At 36.5% G+C, this 21,257-nt stretch overlaps 3 protein-coding genes across 8 annotated transcripts; 1 reads left to right on the top strand and 2 right to left on the bottom strand.

Moving 5' to 3' along the window:
* Positions 1-724: 724 nt before the first annotated feature.
* LOC114730453 (zinc finger CCCH domain-containing protein 37) lies at positions 725-10,004 on the bottom strand. Of its 2 annotated transcripts, none has more exons than XM_028917538.1 (11): positions 9,559-10,004; positions 7,902-8,149; positions 6,288-6,347; positions 6,076-6,198; positions 5,789-6,001; positions 5,345-5,382; positions 5,219-5,265; positions 5,011-5,141; positions 2,887-2,946; positions 2,290-2,430; positions 725-1,193 (listed from the first exon to the last, which is right to left on the bottom strand). In XM_028917538.1, exons 1-11 carry the CDS (start codon positions 9,926-9,928, stop codon positions 1,008-1,010), a joined length of 1,617 nt encoding a protein of 538 aa, XP_028773371.1. In that variant the 5' UTR covers positions 9,929-10,004; the 3' UTR covers positions 725-1,007. The 2 variants fall into 2 exon arrangements, with proteins under 2 accessions (XP_028773371.1, XP_028773370.1); XM_028917537.1 differs by having other exon boundaries at positions 5,780-6,001; positions 9,559-10,003.
* A 2,562-nt stretch (positions 10,005-12,566) lies between these two features.
* Positions 12,567-13,139, top strand: LOC114730449 (uncharacterized). Its single transcript, XM_028917532.1, has one exon. The coding sequence runs from the start codon at positions 12,567-12,569 to the stop codon at positions 13,137-13,139; it is 573 nt and encodes a 190-aa protein (XP_028773365.1).
* Positions 13,140-17,648: 4,509 nt separating this feature from the next.
* On the bottom strand, positions 17,649-21,059 carry LOC114730455 (uncharacterized). 5 transcript variants are annotated; one of them, XM_028917539.1, is made up of 5 exons: positions 20,837-21,059; positions 20,565-20,699; positions 19,315-19,352; positions 19,089-19,156; positions 17,649-17,872 (listed from the first exon to the last, which is right to left on the bottom strand). In XM_028917539.1, the coding sequence occupies exons 1-5, from the start codon at positions 21,032-21,034 to the stop codon at positions 17,652-17,654; spliced, it is 660 nt and encodes a 219-aa protein (XP_028773372.1). In that variant the 5' UTR covers positions 21,035-21,059; the 3' UTR covers positions 17,649-17,651. The 5 variants fall into 5 exon arrangements, 4 of the variants coding, with proteins under 4 accessions (XP_028773372.1, XP_028773374.1, XP_028773373.1 ...); XR_003738838.1 differs by lacking the exon at positions 17,649-17,872 and adding an exon at positions 18,454-18,553 and having other exon boundaries at positions 19,090-19,156; positions 19,315-19,391; XM_028917541.1 differs by lacking the exon at positions 17,649-17,872 and adding an exon at positions 18,456-18,553 and having other exon boundaries at positions 19,090-19,156.
* Between the last annotated feature and the right edge of the window lie 198 nt (positions 21,060-21,257).

Genomic DNA, 21,257 nt, shown 5'->3' with positions numbered 1-21,257 from the left:
AGAATAGAAAAGATGACATTTGGGAAGCAATTTGAAAATTCAAGCCCCGTCATAGAACTAGTCTCTTTTGAAAATTGATTAGGATTATCATCCCTCAAATATGTTCTAATTCATCATCATATAGCAATATATTTAGGCTGGAGTAGCATGGAGCTCAGGGATCATTTGCCTTCCATCTGTTTGTTCATTTGATAGTTTTTGATTTGGCGTTGGGTTTGGCTGGAAGCCTCATTGTTGAAGGCTTCATTAAATTAATATTTATGTTTTATTTATAAGCTTATTTTTTATTAATTATATATAGATTCTGTTCTAGAATCATTAAAATTATCTTATTAATCAATAATCATTACTACCACCGTAAGATATAAAATCTATAATAATTTAATATATTTACATCATAAATAACACAACTCGCTCGTCATACTCATATAAAATGCATCAAATCCACATCTAATCTAATTAAATAGTCATGAAACAAATGAATATAAAATATAGAAGTTTTAATAAGTTGCATAATTCCTTTTCTTTTTTTTTTACCAGCAAATAAGTTGCATAATTCATTAGTCATGAATAATATGGCTTGTCATTTTGGGTCCATGCGGGATGAGCAAGACCAAAGTCTAGTCATAGAACGAACTATGTAAGCGTTAATTGTGAAATTTCAGGCAGGCCAAGGGGAAAATGCGACATGTGAGATCACAAAAATGGAGTCAAATGAGCAGGATTAGAAGACAAAATGATCACAGTAGAAAGTAAATTACATCAAAACATTCTTTCTACTACATGAACCACAATCGTTGATGTTAGTCTTCTACTCTGACCTGTCACTTGCAAAATAGTTACAGAACATCAAGAGTACATTATCCGAGTAGACTGCATTGTGCAAGTCAACTACGGGTTAAAGAGTCAAGAACAGGTGATTATCTAAAACCAAGCAATTTAGACATTACTAGCCATGGCTAAAACTAAAGGACCGATCAATGACTTTATATGGTTCCTGCAAGATCTCACTTCTTTTCCTGAACAGAATCACCCTGTGTTTCATCAGCTTCTGCTTCCTCTCCATCGGTTTCATTTGCTCCTTGCGTCTTCGCCATCTCCATAACCTCCCCAGGAGGAGGGTGGTCAAACTTGCAGGTTGCACCAAACTTGCAGGTGCCAGTTTTCAAATAATATGGACAGATTACAACACCCTGTCAACATAAAACAATTGTTATATTTGCTGATTTTAAAACATTTTTCTTTTCAAAAATCGAAGTCACTCTCAAAGTACTTTTTCACTTCAGTTCTTTAGGTTTTGGGAGTTACTGGGCTCCAACGATTTTCTATCATTTTGACAGTACACTTTTATGTCTTGATAAACATATAAAACCTTTAAAAAAAACTCTAATTAAGAGAAACAACTTTCTTTATTTTCCCCAGCTTGCCTCAAGACAGGCTCAAAGGCAGTCAGAGAGGTGAAAAAATTGCATCTGCCAATAGCGCAGAAATATCATGGCTCCTTAGTTGTCAAAAGCAAGCGAAACTAGACAAATGGACATTAATGGAGAAGCCCTAGGTTGCCAGAAAAGCCACAACATGAATCTTACCTGCCTGGATATATTTTTGGATATGTCCGCTAAGCGGACTTAATGATCAGCAGCCTGCTAAGGTTACTTACTAATACTCGGCCAATTGATAGATGCATCTCAAATGGCAATTATTTAAATTCCAGCAGAATTTAATTTCCAAACTTGAATTTGGACCGGTTTGTTTAAAATTATTAAAAAAAAAAAAAGTGATTTTGGTTAGTTATACATGAGGAAGTTGTTGGGATCAAGTTGGAATTGTTGGGAGAACCTTAAGCTAATCATAAAGGTTTCGTTTGAAAAAGAATCTGTTTTCAGGTTATTTTGATAAGCTATTTGGAATAGAATAGCTTATCAAAATAAGCTGAAATTTTTTTTTTCTCCTACCTCATACCTCGTCCTGTTTAAGGTTCCCCTGTGCTCCCAATAACAAAATCACTTTATTTTATAATCTTAAACAAACTAGTCCCTTATCTCATCAATCGTGATATAACCAAACAGTTTTACAAGAACCCCTTCTGACAATGTTATCCTAAGAGCTAAGAATGCTGTAGAGAAATGCAAATGAGGCATGAAATGACACAAACCCAAAAAAATATAGTGCTTATGGGCAATATGAACTTTGAAGTACTGGGTTATATTTAATGCACATCAAACACGAAGCAGCTCTATTTTCAAGAACAAGTGCTTCAAAGAATGCAATGTGGAGCACCAAACTAACCTCTCTCCTCGGTAATCCCGCAAGAGTGAGTTTAATAGATTGTTGTGCAGCTGAATTTGATTGTGATGGTGCTGAGCGATCAATTGGGTGATGGAACTTGCATCTTTCTCCAAATTTACACTCTCCAGTCTTCATGTAGTACTGAAACATTGTACATTGTATTATAGATATGTTGGATCCACATTAAGCCATTGCTGAAGAGAAAAGATGATTGTCCTCTCCCTAGATTTCATACAAATGGGGGAGATAAAAAAATGAAAGATAAAATTTTGAATTTACATATTCACCAAAAGTTAACCACTTACATTATCTCAATGATTTAGCTACTAGACAATTTGCTGTTAACCTTACGGCCTTATCAGTTGGGGGAAAAAAAATTAAAACTATGAATTCATAATATCAAGACTAATGTTCCATAACAGTCTAATATTACAGCAGCAGCAGCAGCAGTAGCAATCTGATATTAGTTGCCTGAATCTAAAAGAACACCAGTAACTACAAATTTAAGGCCCTGACATTATAGGTTATTTAACACCGAGTAACCCAGGCAACTGAAACTAAAGATTGTATCCCAACAGGAATAAAATAAGTACTTACATCACACTCAATCTGTCCTGGTCGTTGAGGATAGACGGTTGGTGCTATTCCCACCTGGGACTGGCAAGCAAGTTACATGGATCAGTTGGACTGAATATGACCACAGTCATACCTCGAGAAAATAACTAGAATTCAAGTAGAGTATAGATCTTCTCCACGAGTTTAATGACAAGCACATTCGTTTTTCAACAATCTTGTTTGTGATTGATACTATCAATGGGGCAAGGCTTGGGTTTAAAATCCAAATATTGCACTTCTACTTCTAGAGGTTAGAATGAAAAAGATAGGATCTCTGAAGTATCCCCAACGATAAGAGCTCTTTCAAAGAGGAGGAAAAAGTAGCCGTACACAGAAAAAGATAGCATTATCTGATAGTGCAGATCTTCCCCACAAAAACAATTCATATTTCATCTGAATGTCTATAAAACTGATATTTGATATCTGATAAGGATATCTACTCCCAATTGAGTTCATTAAGACTGAACATTCAAAAGAAAAATTCCAAAAGAATCCAACAGGTTTCATAATACAACCACACAAAAACTATAATTCACTTGATATTCATTAAGACTGAACAATATACATCAAACAAACAGATAATTTGGCAGTGTCTTTGTTTTCAGATTGTCAGGAGAACCAAAATCGGGGAAAAATAAGTAACACCACTGGCATATAAAAAATTGATTAATTCATACTAATTCGATATAGTACCCCGACAGTACAGATTCCGGTTCCATACTCTGGTATTTTTCTATGGAAATTAAAAAATTTACCCAAAAGCGAACAAGTTGTGTCAAAGCCAATCTAATGGACACCAAGATAGCATGGGATACCTAATCCCACATTAAGTAGCAGGGACTTTTCTATGGGGTGCACAAATGAGTTGGTTCACCACTATTGGAGAAAGCACCTACATTGTGTTTAGGTGCCATTAATTGGCATCAAAGCCAGTAGTTGGCAGCTCTGTGGACTTCCTGTGAATGGTTTTGACTAAAAAGCCAAGCAAAATATTGCTGAGCGTAACAACAAAACTGTCAGCATTCCAAAGGTAGCTAATTGGTAGAGACCAAAGTCTATAGGATGTTTAGCCTCAAAATGAGTAATAACACCAGTTCTATGGTTTACTTAAATGAATTGGTTCTTCTATATCAATAACCAGCTTTTGAAGGAAGTTTCCCAAGCCCATTTGAGTGCCCATCAGAACCTCTATCTAGGTTGATGTTGAGAAACTTGAAACATGCTGCAAGTGGTAAGATCAGTTCTTGACTAATATGTATAGGTCCCATCACTAATCCACATTTCACAGCATTGAAAAGGCACAACTTTTATCATGGTATTAAAAACCAGACCGAACCGGACCAGCTAGTTCTGATAGGAAACCGGCGAACCGGCCAGGGAACGGGTCCGGTTGAGCCTATGAACCGGGGTCACTTTGACCCGGTGTGATCCGGAATGAACCAGTGTGACCCAGTAATGACCCAGGTAATCCGCCCAATTTGGTGGGTTAACCCCGGTCCCTCTTTTTTTAAAAAAAATATATATTTTGATGATTTTTTTAAAAAAGTTGTTGATAATTAGGACTTAGTAATTGAATAATTATAAGGAGAAATATTTTGTTATCATATATCTACTTTGATATTTTGTTGGAATGAATATTTAGTGATTTTAGTAGTATGATATTATTAGAAATTGTAAGGATGTGATTATTTTACTAGTGATTCAAGATATTAAATTGACATCTAGTTCTCAGTGAAGATTTAAATTATTTTTTATTTTTTTATTTCTCATCGGTTTGACCCTCAGTTTGACTCCGGTGACTGACTGACTGACCCTTGACCCATTGTCTTGACCGGTTCAACTGCCGGTCTAGTTTTTAGTACCTTGACTTTCATAAATTAATAATAGTATGGCCCCTAATCCTGTTCACTACATCAAGCCAACGCTTTCCTTCAACATCAGTAGAAAAATATTTATTTTAGACCCTGTATTTCGTGCACGCAAGAAGCAATTTCAGCCCTATCCTTTTCCCCCAAAAGAAGTAGTGCACATGGATTAGATTCATTGCAATTTGCATCATTCAGTGCTATCAAATTAAAATAAGTAAAATAACAACTTCCAAATTACCGCAGCACTTGACAATCTGGGGTCAATAGCTTGATAAATTGATGCAGCTGGATTTACTATTCCAAAGTTAAGATTAGCAGCTGATGATGTCAAAACAGAATGGCCTAACCCAGCAGCAGGTGGGTTAATTACTGCACCAAAGTTACAGCCATATAAAATGACAGTTCACGAAACATGACATTATTAACACCCGACATCATATACATACCATTCCTATCAGGATGATTGTAGCGGCATGTAGCACCGTATTTGCAACTGATTCATATGAATGGAGAATATCAGCAACCCTTTATCCATTAAATAACTCTACCAAAATCAAAGCAGGAATATTTACCTGCCAGTCTTCATGTAGAATGGACAATCTACTTCACCCTGTCAGAAGAAATTTGCACATAGGCTTTTCAAAATATGAAGCAAATAAAGCAGTAAATTCATACAATGCAGTCAGGTGTAATTTGATAGATATCCTTTGTTGTCAAGTATTGTAACTAAACAAAAAAATGTAAGATAGAATCAAGGTTTTTTCCACCTCAGCCAACAATATATGACCACAGATGACACGTCAGCAAAAGCTTTTAAATCACACAACCAGACAAGACCAATCCGTTGAGGCAACTTGGAAACTGAGTTTCTCAGCAGTGTCACAAATGAATAATAGTTTATATGACCAGATATAATGGGGGAAAAATACGATACTTGTATTCTCCTTTTAGGATGTCTTGAACATTTTTTTCATCAGCAGAGAATAAATACCAAAACAGATAAATACCAGTCTTACAGGAAGCCCTTTGCTATTATGCAATACAGGAGCAGTGTACGAACTAAAAAGATTAGATAATTGTGTATCTCCTGAAGCCCCTTTTATATTAGGGGTCAAGTAGGTCTGCCCAGCAGCACCATTCTGTTCTTCAGATAGCTGAATCTGTATGTCTCTTGGGTGATGAAATTTACAGGTAATACCAAACTTACATGTTCCAGTTTTCATGTAGAACTGCATAAATGCAAAATACAGTAAGTTATAGATTATCAATGCTTCAAGTGAAGCTAAAAGATATTATATCTAACCGCGCATGGGGGCTCTGAAGGCCTCTCAGGTAAGGTGGAAACATCAGCATTTTCAAACAAATGCATGGGATGGTTAAACTTGCACCTTGAACCAAACTTGCATCTCTTAGTTTTAAGAAAGTACTGCAACAAATGGAAACCACAACAAATTAGAAGATGTTCCTAACGCATCTGAAGTAAGAGAAAGGCAAATAAGTGGAAATTCTACTCACTGGACAATCCAGTTCTCCTGGTCTTTCAGGAAGAGTCTCACTTGTAACAACACTTGGAACCTAAAAAACATATAAATGAAATATTTAATAGTGGAAACCAGCAACTTCATTTTGAGGTGTTAAAATCTTTTTACGAACATATTTCACCTTGATCAATCCATGAGAACAAAACCTAGTCTAGCATACCAAGCAGCCCCACTAGATTCAAACCCATATCAAACACTCCTCCCATTTTTCAGGATAGAAATATCTCATTCATTCGTTAAAGAAATGTGAGATAGTCAAACAAGAAAAATAGACTCGCCACTTACAGCAAAAATATTCTTCTTTGTCTTATTTTCATTTCTTGGTAGATAACACATTCTTTATGGTCAAGCACTTGGCCAACTTTAAGGTTCAGATAGACCCAACTTATTTAGTTTCTTTGCCTCAACTTTTTGAAACAAAGAAGTATATAAATTTTGCTTAAAAATTTAGAATCATATTCAGAAGAAATATTTATTTTATAGGTGACCGACATGGTGAACAGATGCAGTGTCTTCATCTCAGTTCCCATCTCCACTCATAGACAAGAATAAGTGTTCATCAAGGTTACTGAAACATGAAACAGGAGAAAACTGTTTTTATTAGGAGAGAGGAAAATTAGGGGGGTGTTTGCCGGCATATGAGATGAAAAGATCTATGATCATGCGTAAGGGTCATAATATCTTCAAATTGAAGAAGGAAACGTTTGCAAAAATCCTATCAAAGCAGCAAGTGATAAATGCAAAAAATCATGGCATGCAGAAAGCATCTCGTGTGTAGAGACTCCATCATGCGGTTGTTAGAACCATTACACCAGTTTTTAGTCCCCAGTAACTATATTTCAAAGTGCTAACCAGAACAGTAAGAGGCACAAGGCAACAACCTCAATCTACACATCCTAGCAAGCAGGCACAGAACACTAGCTGAGGGCAGGATGATACTCCCAAATTAGTTTACATACACCGTCTATGACATTATACAGTAATAAACAAGAGCTACCATGTAGCTGGTAAGAAGACCTGTAAATCACCAGCACTAGGTAAAGGTTAGCGCCAGCTTCCCCCAAGAAGCTTCAAAATCTTACTAATTCAAATGGATGCCATATCAGCAATATTGATAACATTGCCATCCACATACTATGTAGAGAAACGCCAATTAGCTTGTATAATTACAAGCTTCCAGCTCAACCATAGGCCAAGCCTCCTACATTCACCATCAACTCTGTAGCGCTAAAATTAGTAAGAGTTGCTGTCTATTGTATGACCAAGCAACTCTATATAAAAGGAAATTTTAAAACAATTAAGAATGTTTCCTTCAAACTTTGAAATTTCAATTCATCATATACAAATAAGTATCATACAAATAATTTTTTTTTACATACATTGAAAACAGCCATATATAATAAACTTAAATGGTAAGAGCTGGCCTCAGTTAAACTAGTATACAAAATTTACATAAATTCGTTCATATATATTCAAGTCATATATCTAAATATAGTATACAAGTCACTTTTCAGTATATAATAATAAATGTATGATATAAAATAAAATATACATTTCAGTCACATAAATAATGGCAATAAACGGTCACCTCTTTCCAATCTGGGATTCCACCTTCAGGAACCCAAATAGGATGGTCAAATATGCAGGCATCTCCAAATTTACAGGTTCTTGTGAGCATATAGTGTGCACAATCCTTCTCTCCTGGCCTCTGAGGATATATAGGCAAATTGCTTGTACTCTCGTATCTAGGGCGCTTTGTTAATGAATTTGTAGAATACCAAGCTTCACTTTGCCCAATCGTGTTATGGGTTTGCAAAACAGTTGGATGGTAGAGCGCTATAATACATAATAGGCAAGTATGTACAAGAAAACCAAACCGAATATATGTTACTCAATAAGTTTGACTTAGAAAATAATTTTGAATCAAGAGCACACACTTAGCAAATGCGTAGAATATACATCATAGCAAAAATGAGATGAACTCTATTTAAGCTGCAAATAATGCATCTAATGAATAAGCGTACGAATATATGTTTACTAACGTTATATGGGGAAAATGACAGTTAATATCGCTCATATATATATATATATATAAATATATATAATAGCAAACCTGTGCACTCTCTGAAATCAGAAAAAACAAATTGACTTTATCAGAAAGCATTAGATCTTAGAAGCCAACATAAAGTAGGATTATTGATATAGCATCCTTCTCTATTAGTATCGCTTAAGTCTTGAATGAAAGAACAATTAGGGTAAAACTATTTAGTCAAGATCCATTCATTTGCCACACTAATGACTCATTTGAAGGCCCTCCCCAAAAAAAAAAACAAAAAGAAAAAAAAACACCTGAATCCTAGTAAATTTCATGCAACCAGAACCATAATTGTTGGCAAGAAGGGGAGGGGACTAGAACCATAATTAGAGACAAAACATATCAAAGATCATGATTTCCTCTTGATCTAAATAATTGCAACGTTCATGCATGGGTATGAAATGCTCCATTGAATCGACAAGAACTAATTACAACCAAACAAACGTCCTGAGTTTATCTTCATGAGTGCAAGATCCGATTAGACCGTTTTTACCCCTCCTAGGTTATTATTGCTGCTAAAATGCATAAGTAGAGACAAAACCACTGCATCCATTTGTGCTTCCTACCAAAAGCTTATTTGCAAGAAATTTTTAGTATAAATTCAATATATATATTCATTGACAATTTAAGACATTTTCAAACTAGAAAATCTGGATTAAGTTCAACGGCATATTCTTTGAGCATGCATGTCTAATATTTCTCAAGTCAATGGATACAACACCTTTCAAGTATTATTCTAGAGAATATATTGATGATAGACTATACAAGCTCAAGCAAGTTGAGTAGAAGAGAAGACATTTCATCTTTATTATCAAATAAATATGCAGTTATTACTCATAAATTAATGGAGATGCTATGTATCGTTAGAAAGCAAAACAAGATCCAGCATCCGACCCATTATCATCAGTTCATGAAAACTATGAAAAATTGGCCCAACAACCACAGACAAAGAGTGAAGCATCTAAATTTGATCCATGAACTTGAACCATCAGATTCAGAAGCCCGAAGTCCAGCTCTCATACATGGTTTTACCTCTAGACTTGGTGACTATTTATAAAGACTTCGCATTTAAGTAGCGTAAAGGAATCTACAAGATCGATCTGCATAGAAGAAACCCGTAAAAAGAATGAAAGAGGGAAACTAAACTAACCATCAGAAGAGCGTTTCAGGTTAACAATCGAGTCCAATGCAGCCGACCCAGCATTTGCTGCAGCAGCTGCAGCAATAGCAGCAGGCCAAGAAGCTTGAGATAGCAACTGAGTAGCGGTTGAAGCTGTTTGTCCGGAGGCAGCGCTGGAGAGTCTGGTAGAAACACCAGGTGGAGCAATGTCGGCATCGGAAGCGGCGTAAGAAGAGTATCGAATAATGGAGTCTTTGCGTTGAGGAAAATACATATCGGTAGAAAGATATCGGCTGGAAGAAAGGGTACTGGCAGTGCTTGTGGTGGCCGCGGCGGCGGAAGGCGGTGAAGCTCCTCCGTAGGTAGGGCTATACGCATAGAGATAGAGTTGATTTGCCATCAAGCATCGATTTTTCTTTCACAAAAAATATTTACTTATCTTTCAATTAATACTGATGAGTGGGATTGCAGCTATGCCTCCCACTTACTGGCAAGGCGAAGTATCGCTGTCGACGTTCCTTCCTCTTGAATGCTTGGATGAAGAGAAAATAAGGAAGAAAGAAAAACTACGAAGAAAAATAAGAGAAGAAATGGTTTTTTTCTTGGATTAAAAAAAAAATGCGAGGGAAGAAAAGTTGAGGAGAAAATAAGATAGGTCTCACAATACATTTTCTTTCCAACTTTTCTCTTCATATATGGAGCGAAAATAAGAAAAAAAAACATATTTTTTCTCTCTACCCTTACATATATTTTTCCAGCAAATAATACCTATTTATTTTTTATTATTTTTTCACTTTATTTATTGTCATCAAGTTTTTCTTTTGTGTTTGCTTGATTGAAAAATAAAATAATTAAAATTAAAAAAATCTTTCTAAAATGAACTGAAAGGAAAAATAAATAGAGTTGTTGTTTTAGTTTTTTTAGTATTACATTACACAAAATGTTTTTTTTTCTTTTACAAAATTATTTGATATTAAAATATAATAACATGATAATATATTTTTATCAAATAATTTGATTTTAAAGTATATGATTGTGTTAATATAAATATGGTTTTTTATTATGAGATTTAATTTGATTTTAATCAAAATATATTTTGATATAACAGAAAGGGTATTTTAGTCATTTGGATATTTACTTATTTTTTTTCCTTTCTATTTTTTCTTGTCCATCTAAACATGAAATGTGATAATATTTTTTTTCTAATTTTCTCTTCTCTTCATTTTCTCTCTTCTCATTTTCTTTCCTCTCAACTTTTCTTTATATCCAAACAAAGGAGAAAGGTTATTTGGTCAGCTAAAATAAACTATATTTTCCAGAAAAAACCTATTATTTGATAGAAAATTAATTTAATTTATTTTACTTTAATTATGTAGACTTTTATCTTCTTTTTTTTTTTTTGCCCGAAGACTTTTATCTTCTTAAAACAATATAAACGTCTTATGTAACATAATTACTCCTCTACTTTTTATATTTTATCTTTAAGTAATTTGGTCTTTTAACTTTATACAAATTTTTAGTTTGGTTTTTTTAATTTTAAAAAGCATATTTTTCCTTTAATTCTACAATCATTAGTTTTAAATGATAATTTTTTAATAAAAATCATAAATTTTTTGGAAATTAAACTTAATAGGGTTAAAGGATTAAAAATATACATTTTAAAGTTTAAAAAAATTAAAACTTTGTATAACATTAAATAACTAAAAGTATACTTCAACATTATTTTTATTATGGGCGTTCACGGGACAGGATGAGACCGGGATGGCCCCGTCCCTGTCCTAACGAGAACAGCCTGTCACCTTTTATTTGTTCTTTTCAAACCATTGCAAATTGTGCCTGAATTTCAGGTCTTTTTTCCTTTATGTTATACTCCCCCGACTCTATTTATAGAACAGAGAAGAAAACATTTCTTAATACTATTTACAGGGCATTGAGAGACTTTTTTGTATGGATATATAATTATACCTTTCATTTATTATTATGTTGACTTTATTTATATAAAGTATAATGTATATTAAATAGGAAAAAAGTTGAAAAGTTAATAGGATAAGGATACTGGTAAGAGAAAGAAACAAGAGAAAGACACTCTCTCTTGGCTATCATGCAAGTGACCCCACGTTGCCTCTTGGAGCAAACCCCTATGAGCGAGAGACCTCTGTTGCCCACTGCAACAAAGGAGAAAGGTGAGAATTTCATACTTCCACCCACTATGGAAGTAACACTAGAGTAAAGAAATCAATAGTGGAGCAAACCATCAACATACCCCTTGTTAACAAAGGAGAACAAACTCCTGGCGCTGAAGACAATAGGACAAAGAAGAAGGTAAGAACAAATGAGAAGGATGAGGCAGAGACTGATATGGATAATGAAGAACATGTGGCAGAGAGCCGAGAAGACGTTTCAGAATATTCCCCTATCCAAAAGCAGCTATTTCAAGGGGAAGCTAAAGAAGCAATGGATGATGACACTCTCGTGATCCCCCATGAGTCGGTTCACGCCCAAAATGTCCCTTCCTTTAGAGATAAGCTCCTAGGAACGGGCTCCCCATAAGAACCTGATCAATTGAAAGAAGAAACTACTATCGAGAAAGGTGATGTTACGATTAATCTGGAGGGCCTCGTACCAGTCATCAATTTCTCACAACGGGTAAAGGACATAAAGTCGAGCTACATGCGATATGCTGTCATGATCAAGATCCTTGGGAGGTATATCAGGCAAGACAGATTGTATAACAAGATCATTAGCATGTGGAGACCTATCGGAGACTTCAAACTCACTGAGCTAGAAAGGGGTGTTACATGGTCAAATTTGAAAATGGAATAGACTACCAGAATGCCATGCTCAACGAGCCTTAGGTGGTGTTGGGACACTATTTGACGGTGCATCCGTGGGAACCATCACTCTCTCCCCAGAACCTCAAAATAAAGCAAGTGTATGGGTAGGATAGGCTACTTGGTCTTCCCTATCATTACTACGATAAAAATGTTCTTCATGCTATTGGAGAAGTCATTGTTCAAGTTCTGAAGATAGATTATAATATGGCAAGAGTGGATAAGGCTCGTTTTGCCAGACTAGCAGTAAATATTGATCTCACGAAACTGCTAGTTTTCATGGTTAAGCTAGATGGAGTCACTCAAATAGTGGAATACGAGAGCCTACCAACAATCTGTTATCACTGTGGAAGATATGGTCTTCTAGAAGTATCATCTCCGACTAAACATGGCCAGCAGAAGATGACTGAGCCAACAACTACCTCACTGAAACAAGCAGCGGTGCAGACTGAGCATGCTGCCTTTGATCAGGAGCCCAAGGCACGGGAAGTGGTAGAGCGTGACAATCACATCTTTGGCCCCTGGATGCAAGTACCGTCTCGAGCCTGGCAAAATAGGAAAGGCTACAAAAGGCCATCTAACAATGTAGCGAGCAAAAATGACAGGGGAGGCAATAGGTTCAAAGTACTCCACTCTGCAGATGAAGAAGATAATCACCATAGCAGTAATCCCGGCAAAGAAGCAAGGAAAGCTAACACTTTGAGCCAAGAGATGGTTATTCCCAAGAGACACAGGGGAAGGAAAGGGTGGAAAAGACAACCACTTGAAAGGAAAAGGTAACAGGTAACAGGTAAGAGGAACACGGATAAATTGACTGGAAAGGCAAAGCTAAGCAAGAACACAATCTTCGATGTCCCAACCTATAAGGAAGCCCACCAACCAACTAATCTTGACCCTGCTAAAAACACAGTCATTACGCTGACAGAATCGTGTCCTTCTTTGGAGCCAATCAAGGGGAAGCCTATAACTGAGAGTAGAAGCACAGTAGGGAGACCTATGGGCTCAACAAGAGCTAGTAAGGAAAACAACCTTAAAAAAGCGCCAGACATAAGCCTATCCAAAATGGTATTTTAAAGTACAACATCCAATGTGGGTTAAAAGCGTCAAACCCAAGTTCTGGGATGCCATTGGAGGCCCATCAAAGGAACTAACAAAGGCGCTAGCTAGAGCTCTAGGCTCCACCACTGCTTTTGATGAAGATGCCTTATTTTTGGAAGCTTATGAATCAAATCTAAATGAAGAGCCATATTTGAACTGCTCTAAGAGGGAGCATTAACATCTCTCCTTTTATGAATAAATCTTTTTTGGTGTGGAATTGCCAAGGAGCTGCCTCGGTCAGATTCCAATGTGCCTTGAGTTATTTTTTACAAGGCTACAAACTAGATGTTGTGGTATTAATAGAACCGAGAATTTCAGAAGGTAAGACTGATTAAGTTATAAAGTGCAAAGGCTACTCAAACTCTCATCGAATCAAAGCCATGGGTTTTTAAGGAGGCATATGGCTATTATGGAAAGACAGTGTTATAGTTGATGTCTTACAAAATCATAGACAATTTGTTCATACTTCAATTAGTGCTAATCAATCGCCCAACCGATTCTTTTCACAGCTATCTATGGTAGTCCACAACCCAATGCTCGTGAGAAGCTCTGGGAGAAACTTCCTCAAATAGCAAACAACGTTGACATTCCTTGGCTCCTTGCTGGTAATTACAATGCCACCATCTCAGATGATGAAAGATTGGGGGGAGCTCGTCATTCACACTCTGGGTGCAAAAGTTTCAAGAATTTCCTTAGTAAAATAGGCTTAATGCATCTCGACTTCTCAAGGCCCAGATTCACCTCACAAAGAGGAAACCTAATGGTAAGGCTTAACAGATCTATTTGTAACAATCTGTGGATTAGAGCCCAGCCCACTACTCCAATCATGCATATTGCCAGAATTCAAAGCGACCATCGACCAATTCTAATTAAGAAAGTAGAAGTTGACCACTGTAACCAGAGACCATTTTGTTATCTAGCAGCTTGGGCCTCTCATGAAGACTTTCATAATTTAGTTCTGAAATCTTAGAGTAATGAATAGAGCCTAGCCAATAATATCAAATCTTTCACTAAAGAAGTCCACACGTGGAACATGGAGGTCTATGGGTCCATTAGAAAGCGAAAAGCTGAGTTAAGAAAGCGGATACAGGGTGTATAGAGGGCACTCGAACAACAACCTTTCCTGCAGAGCTATTTGGACCTAGAAGGATCATTGATCAATGAGTATGAGAAAATATGCCATAATGAGGAAATTTTATGGTTGCAAAAAGCAAGATGCAAATAGATCAAAGATGGAGATAGGAACACAAAACACTACCACACTAAAGCCCTGCTATGGCAATAGAGAAATAGGATCCTAATCCTTCAATCAGAGGATGGTAACTGGGAATCTGACCAAGAAAAGCTATGTGAAATGGCTCTAAACCATTTCAAAGGCATCTACTTAAATGACCACACCCATCCTGTTCCCTCCAGTTATACAGGTTCATTCCCACTCCTAACTGATGACATGCTTTTCTCACTGGATTGTCCTGTAACTAAGAAAGAAACTAAGCGTGCTCTCTTTGACATGCATCCACTCAAATCTCCTAGAGTTGATGGTCTCCATATTGCTTTCTTTCAATCTCAATGGGAGGTGGTGATATCGACACAAGCTTTAACAGAACCCAGATAGTCTTGATTCCAAAAGTGGATAACCATCAAACTTTAAAGGAGTTTCACCTAATCAGTTTATGCACCACGGTTTACAAGCTTGTACAAAAATCATAGCAAACCGACTCAAACCACTCATGGCTCACCTTATTCTACCATACCAATCAAGTTTCATTAAAAGGAGCTCCATTATAGATAATATCATTGTTGCCCAAGAAGCAATATACTCAATGAGAAGGAAAACAAGCAAAGTTGGATGGATGGCAATTAAGGTTGATCTAGAAAAGGCTTTTGACAGACTTCAATGGGGTTTTATTAATGATACGATGAAGATAGCAGGGTTTCCAACCAAGCTTAGATGCTTAATAATGAAGTGTATTACCACCTCCTCGATGCCAGTTCTCTGGAACAAGAAGGCCTCTGCCTCTTTCTCACCTCAAAGGGGAATTCGCCAAGGTGATCCCCTCTCCCCCTACATCTTTGTCTTGTACATGGAACGATTATCTCAAAACATTCACACTGAAGTTGATAAAGGAAATTGGCAATCGATCTGAATGGGAAAAAAGGGCCTACTGTTTCTCACCTTTTCTTCACAGATGACTTAGTCCTTTTCAGCTCAACTACTCCCTCGCAAGCACCTCTAATTAAGAGGGTTTTGGACAATTTCTGCTGTCATTCGGGCCACAGAGTTAGTCCCACAAAGATTTGTATCTATTTCTCTAAAAATGTCAATAACCAAGCTGCAAATTCCATCAACAGCCAGTTAAACTTTAGGAAAACTAACAATTTGGGCAGGTACCTAGGGGTTCCTATCCTCCACAAGAGGGTCACCAAAGATACTTATCACTATATTGAGGAACAGGTGAGGGCAAAACTCTCTGACTGGAAGGCGAGATCTTTGTCCCTAGCTGGAAGAATCACACTTGCACAATCTGTGCTAAGCACAATTCCCTTGTATGCCATGCAATCCACTAGACTACCATTTTCATTGTGTTCAAGACTGTAGTCTATAACTCGTAGCTTTATTTGGGGATCCACTGAGCAATACAAAAGTATGCATCTAGTAAAATGGGAAACAATTTGTCAACCAAAGGATTGTGGAGGATGTGGTGTGAAGGATCTACAGGGTCAAAACTCAGCTTTTTTATGAAATTAGCCTATGCACTTGTTAATCAACTTAGCCTTTTCTGGGTTCAAGTCCTTAGGCATAAATATGCCTGGCCAAATACCTCGGATCAACCCCTTATAATAAGGAACACTTCTCACCTTTGGCGAAACTTAGCTTCAGTTATGGAAGATGTGAATATTGGTCTGCAGTGGAAAATAGGAGATAGTACACGGATTAGATTTTGGTCTAACAATTGGATCCAAGACTTAGGACCCTTATGCAACCTGTCCTACACTCCCCTAACAGCAAATGATCTGCACAAGCCTTTGAGCAATTTTGTCACCCTAGATGACAGCTGGGAGTGGGCAGCCTTTGAATCAAATCTACCCCGCACTGTTCTCACTAAAATTAGAAACATGCAACCTCCAAGCCAATCCATCACTGTGGACAAATGCTTTTGGAGCCCCGACAACAAAGATGAATTTATAGTCAAATTTGCCTATAAGCTAATCATGGAGATAAACTGGGATGCTCAACAATCCCTTTGGAATCTTGCTTGGAAATGGCTGGGTCCTCAAAGGATCTAATCTTGTCTCTGGCCGATGCTAAGTAACAAACTGTTGACCAACGTTGAACGTGCACGTATGCAAATGACCCATGATGGTATAATTGAACTCTGTGCTGATGGATTAGAAGACCTGGACCATGTGCTACGTAAATGTGTTCATGCTTCTATGTGCTGGAGCCTCATCATTCCCCATGAACGTTTACAACAATTTATGTCAAGGCCTTTTACAGAGTGGCTTCAAGATAACCTTGCTACTAAGGAGACTGGTAAATCGTGGAGCGTCTTCTTTGGACTACTATGCTGGAAGTTTTGGTCAACTCGTAATAGAAAACTTTTCAACCAGGAAGATTTCCAATCCCACCGTGTTGTGAATGAAGTTATTGCGTTAGCCGATCACATGTGCAAGAGTTCAGAAACAACAATGAATTGCATCTTTTGACTTCTGCTCCTTTTGTAATTCTCGTCTCTTAAAGGCCTTTCTGTAATACTCTCGTAAATATTTCTGTTATTTAATATATCTCTTTTGTTAAAAAAAAAGGTTGGAAAATTATTGAATTTTAAATAAGAGTTAATAAAGTTTAAGGTTTTTTTTAAGTCTATGTGAAATATATTAAAAGTGATTTATAAATAAAACGAGAGGGTTATTGTTTATTTCATTGGGTTTTTGAAAGTTAACAGCACTTCAAAAAAAACTATTCTGCAAAAAGACCAAATTACAAGCAAAAAAAAAAAAAGCATACCTTAACAATAAAAAATCATTGAAAAGACCAATGGTAGTTGAGTCTAGCGAAAAGGGCTAATCCTACAAAACGTGACGAACCAATGTTTAAATTTTTTGTTGTGAGAAATACACATATTTAGTGCTTAACAGTACCTCAATGATATTTCTAATATGAGGATAATTATGTTCTAACAGAAAAATCTGTCAGATTCGACCAACACCGATGTATTCCTTGTTTGTGTTCCAAGGAATTGGCTTCTTGGGAACAAGGAACTTGTCTAGGCTTGTTCCATTCATAGAAGTTGATGTTCCTAGCTGGGAATTGATCAACCTATCATCTCTATCTTTGGAATCTACCGAATTTTCTAGCATCTGGAGTAGTTTGTTCAATACCTTGGCATGATTCCCTACTTCTCTCCTTACACACCCCTGCAAAATCCAAAGCCACACTCAACATTCTAGGAAGCACAAATATTGACATGGATACGAGAAAGGCATAATGAGGACACCAAGAGATGATAAAATATGCACTGCTTCAATGTTTTTAAATGCAATGTGGTGTCTACCACCAGCGTGACACATGCAGGATATGGCTTGCTTTGTTTATGAAATACTCTTTCCTTGGATGTTAGTTATACAATTAGCATTGCTAACCAAGAACAAAGTATATTTCTACATTGTGGTCAAGCGGTGATAAAGCCAGCTTGTGTGAACTTCAATTGATTTACCCCTCCAGCCTAGGGGAAGCAAGTCATCAATATCATGGCTGGGTAATTCACAATAAATTTTCTTGCATTATGGTCCCAAGATGTTGGCAAAGCTATGATTCAAACGAGAGAATGTACATGTAATCACATGACAGATACTCGTTTCTACTTATCTATCACTAAACTAACTACTTGGGTTAAAACAACAAAGGTTCCAAAGGAAGATATAACCCTACAGCAAGAGACAGTAGAATTTTTTTCCCCCATTTCCCAGACATGCAACACCAACCTATTAATATCATATGACGCCTCCTCAATCTCCATGATATCAGTTCGGCCTACAGAAATTGTCCTGGAAAGAAATGTTCTTTTCTATGTCTTTCATTCATCTGAACCAGACTGGAAAGTTTCAATCAAATCACACGTTTCAGAATTGATTTCAAAGTTCACCGCTTTAGTAGCAAGCTGGAATCCACCTACGACAACATTTCTGGCATGGCAAATTGAAACAATAATGCCCCAATTCCAATCTTCCAAGAACAAAGAATTTTGTTTTTACATTTTTTTAATCAAATTCTATCTCCTTGCTATGAAGTTTTCTATGTACTTTAAGTTCATAATATGGCGAACTCAAAGGTCAAAGTACATGAATAAGGGATAAAATTCCTCTTTGATCTATCACAACACACAAGCTCAAAAGATAGAGAGTTCATGATATAACGTTTTTCCCGCAATATCTATAGCACCTTGCATAAAGAGAGTAAAATTACAAAAGGAAATCCCATTGAAATGTGATCATTTGCACCATCTCAGTCAGAAATCAACATCAAATAGTTCGATTGCTCGTTGGTAACTATCAAACGATACTTAAAATTCTCAAGTCCTGCGTAAATACACAAGAATTTTGACATAAATTTGACAAAAGAATAACATACCTGAGCATCATACATAATGAGGGCAGCATACACAACTGATAAACCAAAAAGGGGATCAGAGAAGCCTCTGCATTTCAAAATTATATAATTAGAATAAACCCCCAATAAAATAAACTTCCCTATACAATTCTATGCTTGATTCTTGAAGTTCAAGAGAATACATAAAACAGAGAAAGTTGCAATGAACCAAACACCTAGCAGGCACAACATAACCAATCTTCTTACCTATTAAGACCAAGGAATGTTGCAGAAGCCACTGTCGCCTACCACAGGAAAATGCAAATAACTTTGTGAGATTGACTCTGAAACCCAAAGCCCCAACAGGATCATTAATAATCAACCATTCAAGTGATGTAGATAAAACTTGGATAACAACAAAACTCAGGTATAGTTTTTATTAGGTTTTTGCTATCAGAATTTTCTGTTTTGAAATATGACAAGTATATACCTTTTAGGGCAAACTAATAAAAAAATTCTTGATTTGTTATGCGCCTATTTAGCCTCAGACTTGGTCTTTTCAGTGAGCATTGGTCTTTTATGACTAGGGGCCTGAGAAAAGTGAATTTTCAAAGCTTTAAGCTGGCCTTCTCTCTCTCAAGAGAGTTACAGAATAGTTCGTTCAGCCAGCCATGGGCCAGAATCCATAGCCAAAGCTTTTGCCATGTTCTGAGCTAAGCTACTTTTAAGAGTTTCGACCCTCTATCCATTGGGTAAGTTAGGGTTTATTTGCCACATGGAATGAAATGAAAATTCGTTATTTGTGGATAAAAATATTTCCTGTGCTCCTGGAAGGTAACAAAAAGGAATAATTATTATCACAAAAAAAAAAAAGAATAATTATTGTTGAGTAACAACAACTGAAGTATAATAAAAATTGCTTAGCTCATCTTCTGCGCAAGAAAAAGGAAATAGTTTCTCTTTATTGCAATCAAATGGGGCATAAGGGAAGGAGATTTCCTGTCCTTTACACATGAAAAAAGCCATGAAATAATATGTGTGTTATAGTGTTACTATTAGTACTAATCAACAATAGTTCTAATACTGCTTTTATTTGAGGACTTTAAATGTTTTTCGTGCACAAAATTATTTTCTCATTTTACTTGCCCTTTTACTAATTTCCATTCTGTTTATCAAATAATCCTAGGATAACGCAGAAAACAAAGAGCAGGCTAGGTAATAAAAAACAATTAAAAAAAAAACTATCCCTACTATCACATGATCATCTTGTAAAGCAATTCAAAGATGTTGAACATAAAAAAGTGTAGCATGTCATATGAACAAAACCTAGTTCGTCCATTCATTACTTCGTAGAAATAAAACTAGTTCACGCAATATTTCAGAGATTTTTGTTCTCTCTTTAAGATTTCGGCGTTGCTTAAGAAAAAGTCTCCCCTATACTTTGTTTCTTTGATTGTAGGATAGCTGCTGCTTGTATAATTATCTCTAATCCAGAGGATAGGGGTTCAGAGTCGTACGGATGAATGTGTTGATGGAAACCCTCCAGCCTGAATAAACGCCTTGATATCAAACTCTTTCCGATATAGAAACGCACAGGTAAAGGGCTTCGAAATCTGCCCAATTGCCGCAGAAGCACCAGCTGCAATCAGAACCTTCGTAGCAGATACTTACAATTTCAGCGACATAAATCAGATCAAAACAAAAAAGGAGTGAAACTGACAAAACGTGAAAATTGAGATAAACCCGTAACATGTATAAGGGTTGACGATTGAATGTCGAAATGGGGCACCTTGTTATGGGTTAATTGAACGATGTCATCGAATGATAGAGCCGCAAAACAAGTAACTTTGAAGGTAGAAGCGTTGGGGTTTCTGAGACGATGTTGGGGAAGTTGATGGTGAATAATAGGATTTCTGTGACGGCCTGATGAGACCGAAGAGATCAGTGACGGAGGAAGACCAGAGAAGGTGGAATGCATCAAGAACATGGTCCGCCTTTCACTCGTTAGGTCCCCTCTATCTGGAAAGCTAAATGCACAATTTTGGCCGGCTTCTCACTACCCTTATTGAATATAGGCAGATATGGGAAAAAATATTTAATGCTCATTGAAATTATTATAAGATCTTATAAAAGAGAAAAAAATTCTTTTAAAAAAGGTCTTACATATAGTTATAATAAAAACACCAGAGGGAGTAAATAATACAACGCTA

Source organism: Neltuma alba, unplaced genomic scaffold (genome assembly GCF_004799145.2).
Source record: "Neltuma alba isolate B1F8T4 unplaced genomic scaffold, ASM479914v2 tig00012732_pilon, whole genome shotgun sequence".
Lineage (NCBI taxonomy): Eukaryota > Viridiplantae > Streptophyta > Magnoliopsida > Fabales > Fabaceae > Neltuma > Neltuma alba.
The sequence above is the reverse complement of the archived record's forward strand: the minus strand, read 5'-3'. Positions and strand labels throughout refer to the sequence as shown.

Excerpts from the sequence above, each read along its gene's own strand:
- LOC114730453 (XM_028917537.1), bottom strand. The coding sequence starts at position 9,928 with ATGGCAAATCAACTCTATCTCTATGCGTATAGCCCTACCTACGGAGGA. Across the intron at positions 6,348-7,901 it reads GAATCCCAGATTGGAAAGAG|GTTCCAAGTGTTGTTACAAG; the intron begins GTGACCGTTTAT and ends TATGTTTTTTAG. Across the intron at positions 5,142-5,218 it reads CAATCATCCTGATAGGAATG|TAATTAACCCACCTGCTGCT; the intron begins GTATGTATATGA and ends ACTTTGGTGCAG.
- LOC114730449 (XM_028917532.1), top strand. The coding sequence starts at position 12,567 with ATGGCAAGAGTGGATAAGGCTCGTTTTGCCAGACTAGCAGTAAATATT.
- LOC114730455 (XM_028917539.1), bottom strand. The coding sequence starts at position 21,034 with ATGTTCTTGATGCATTCCACCTTCTCTGGTCTTCCTCCGTCACTGATC. Across the intron at positions 19,353-20,564 it reads TTCCATCAACACATTCATCC|GCGACAGTGGCTTCTGCAAC; the intron begins GTACGACTCTGA and ends TTCCTGTGGTAG. Across the intron at positions 19,157-19,314 it reads ACATTCCTTGGTCTTAATAG|AGGCTTCTCTGATCCCCTTT; the intron begins GTAAGAAGATTG and ends TTTGAAATGCAG.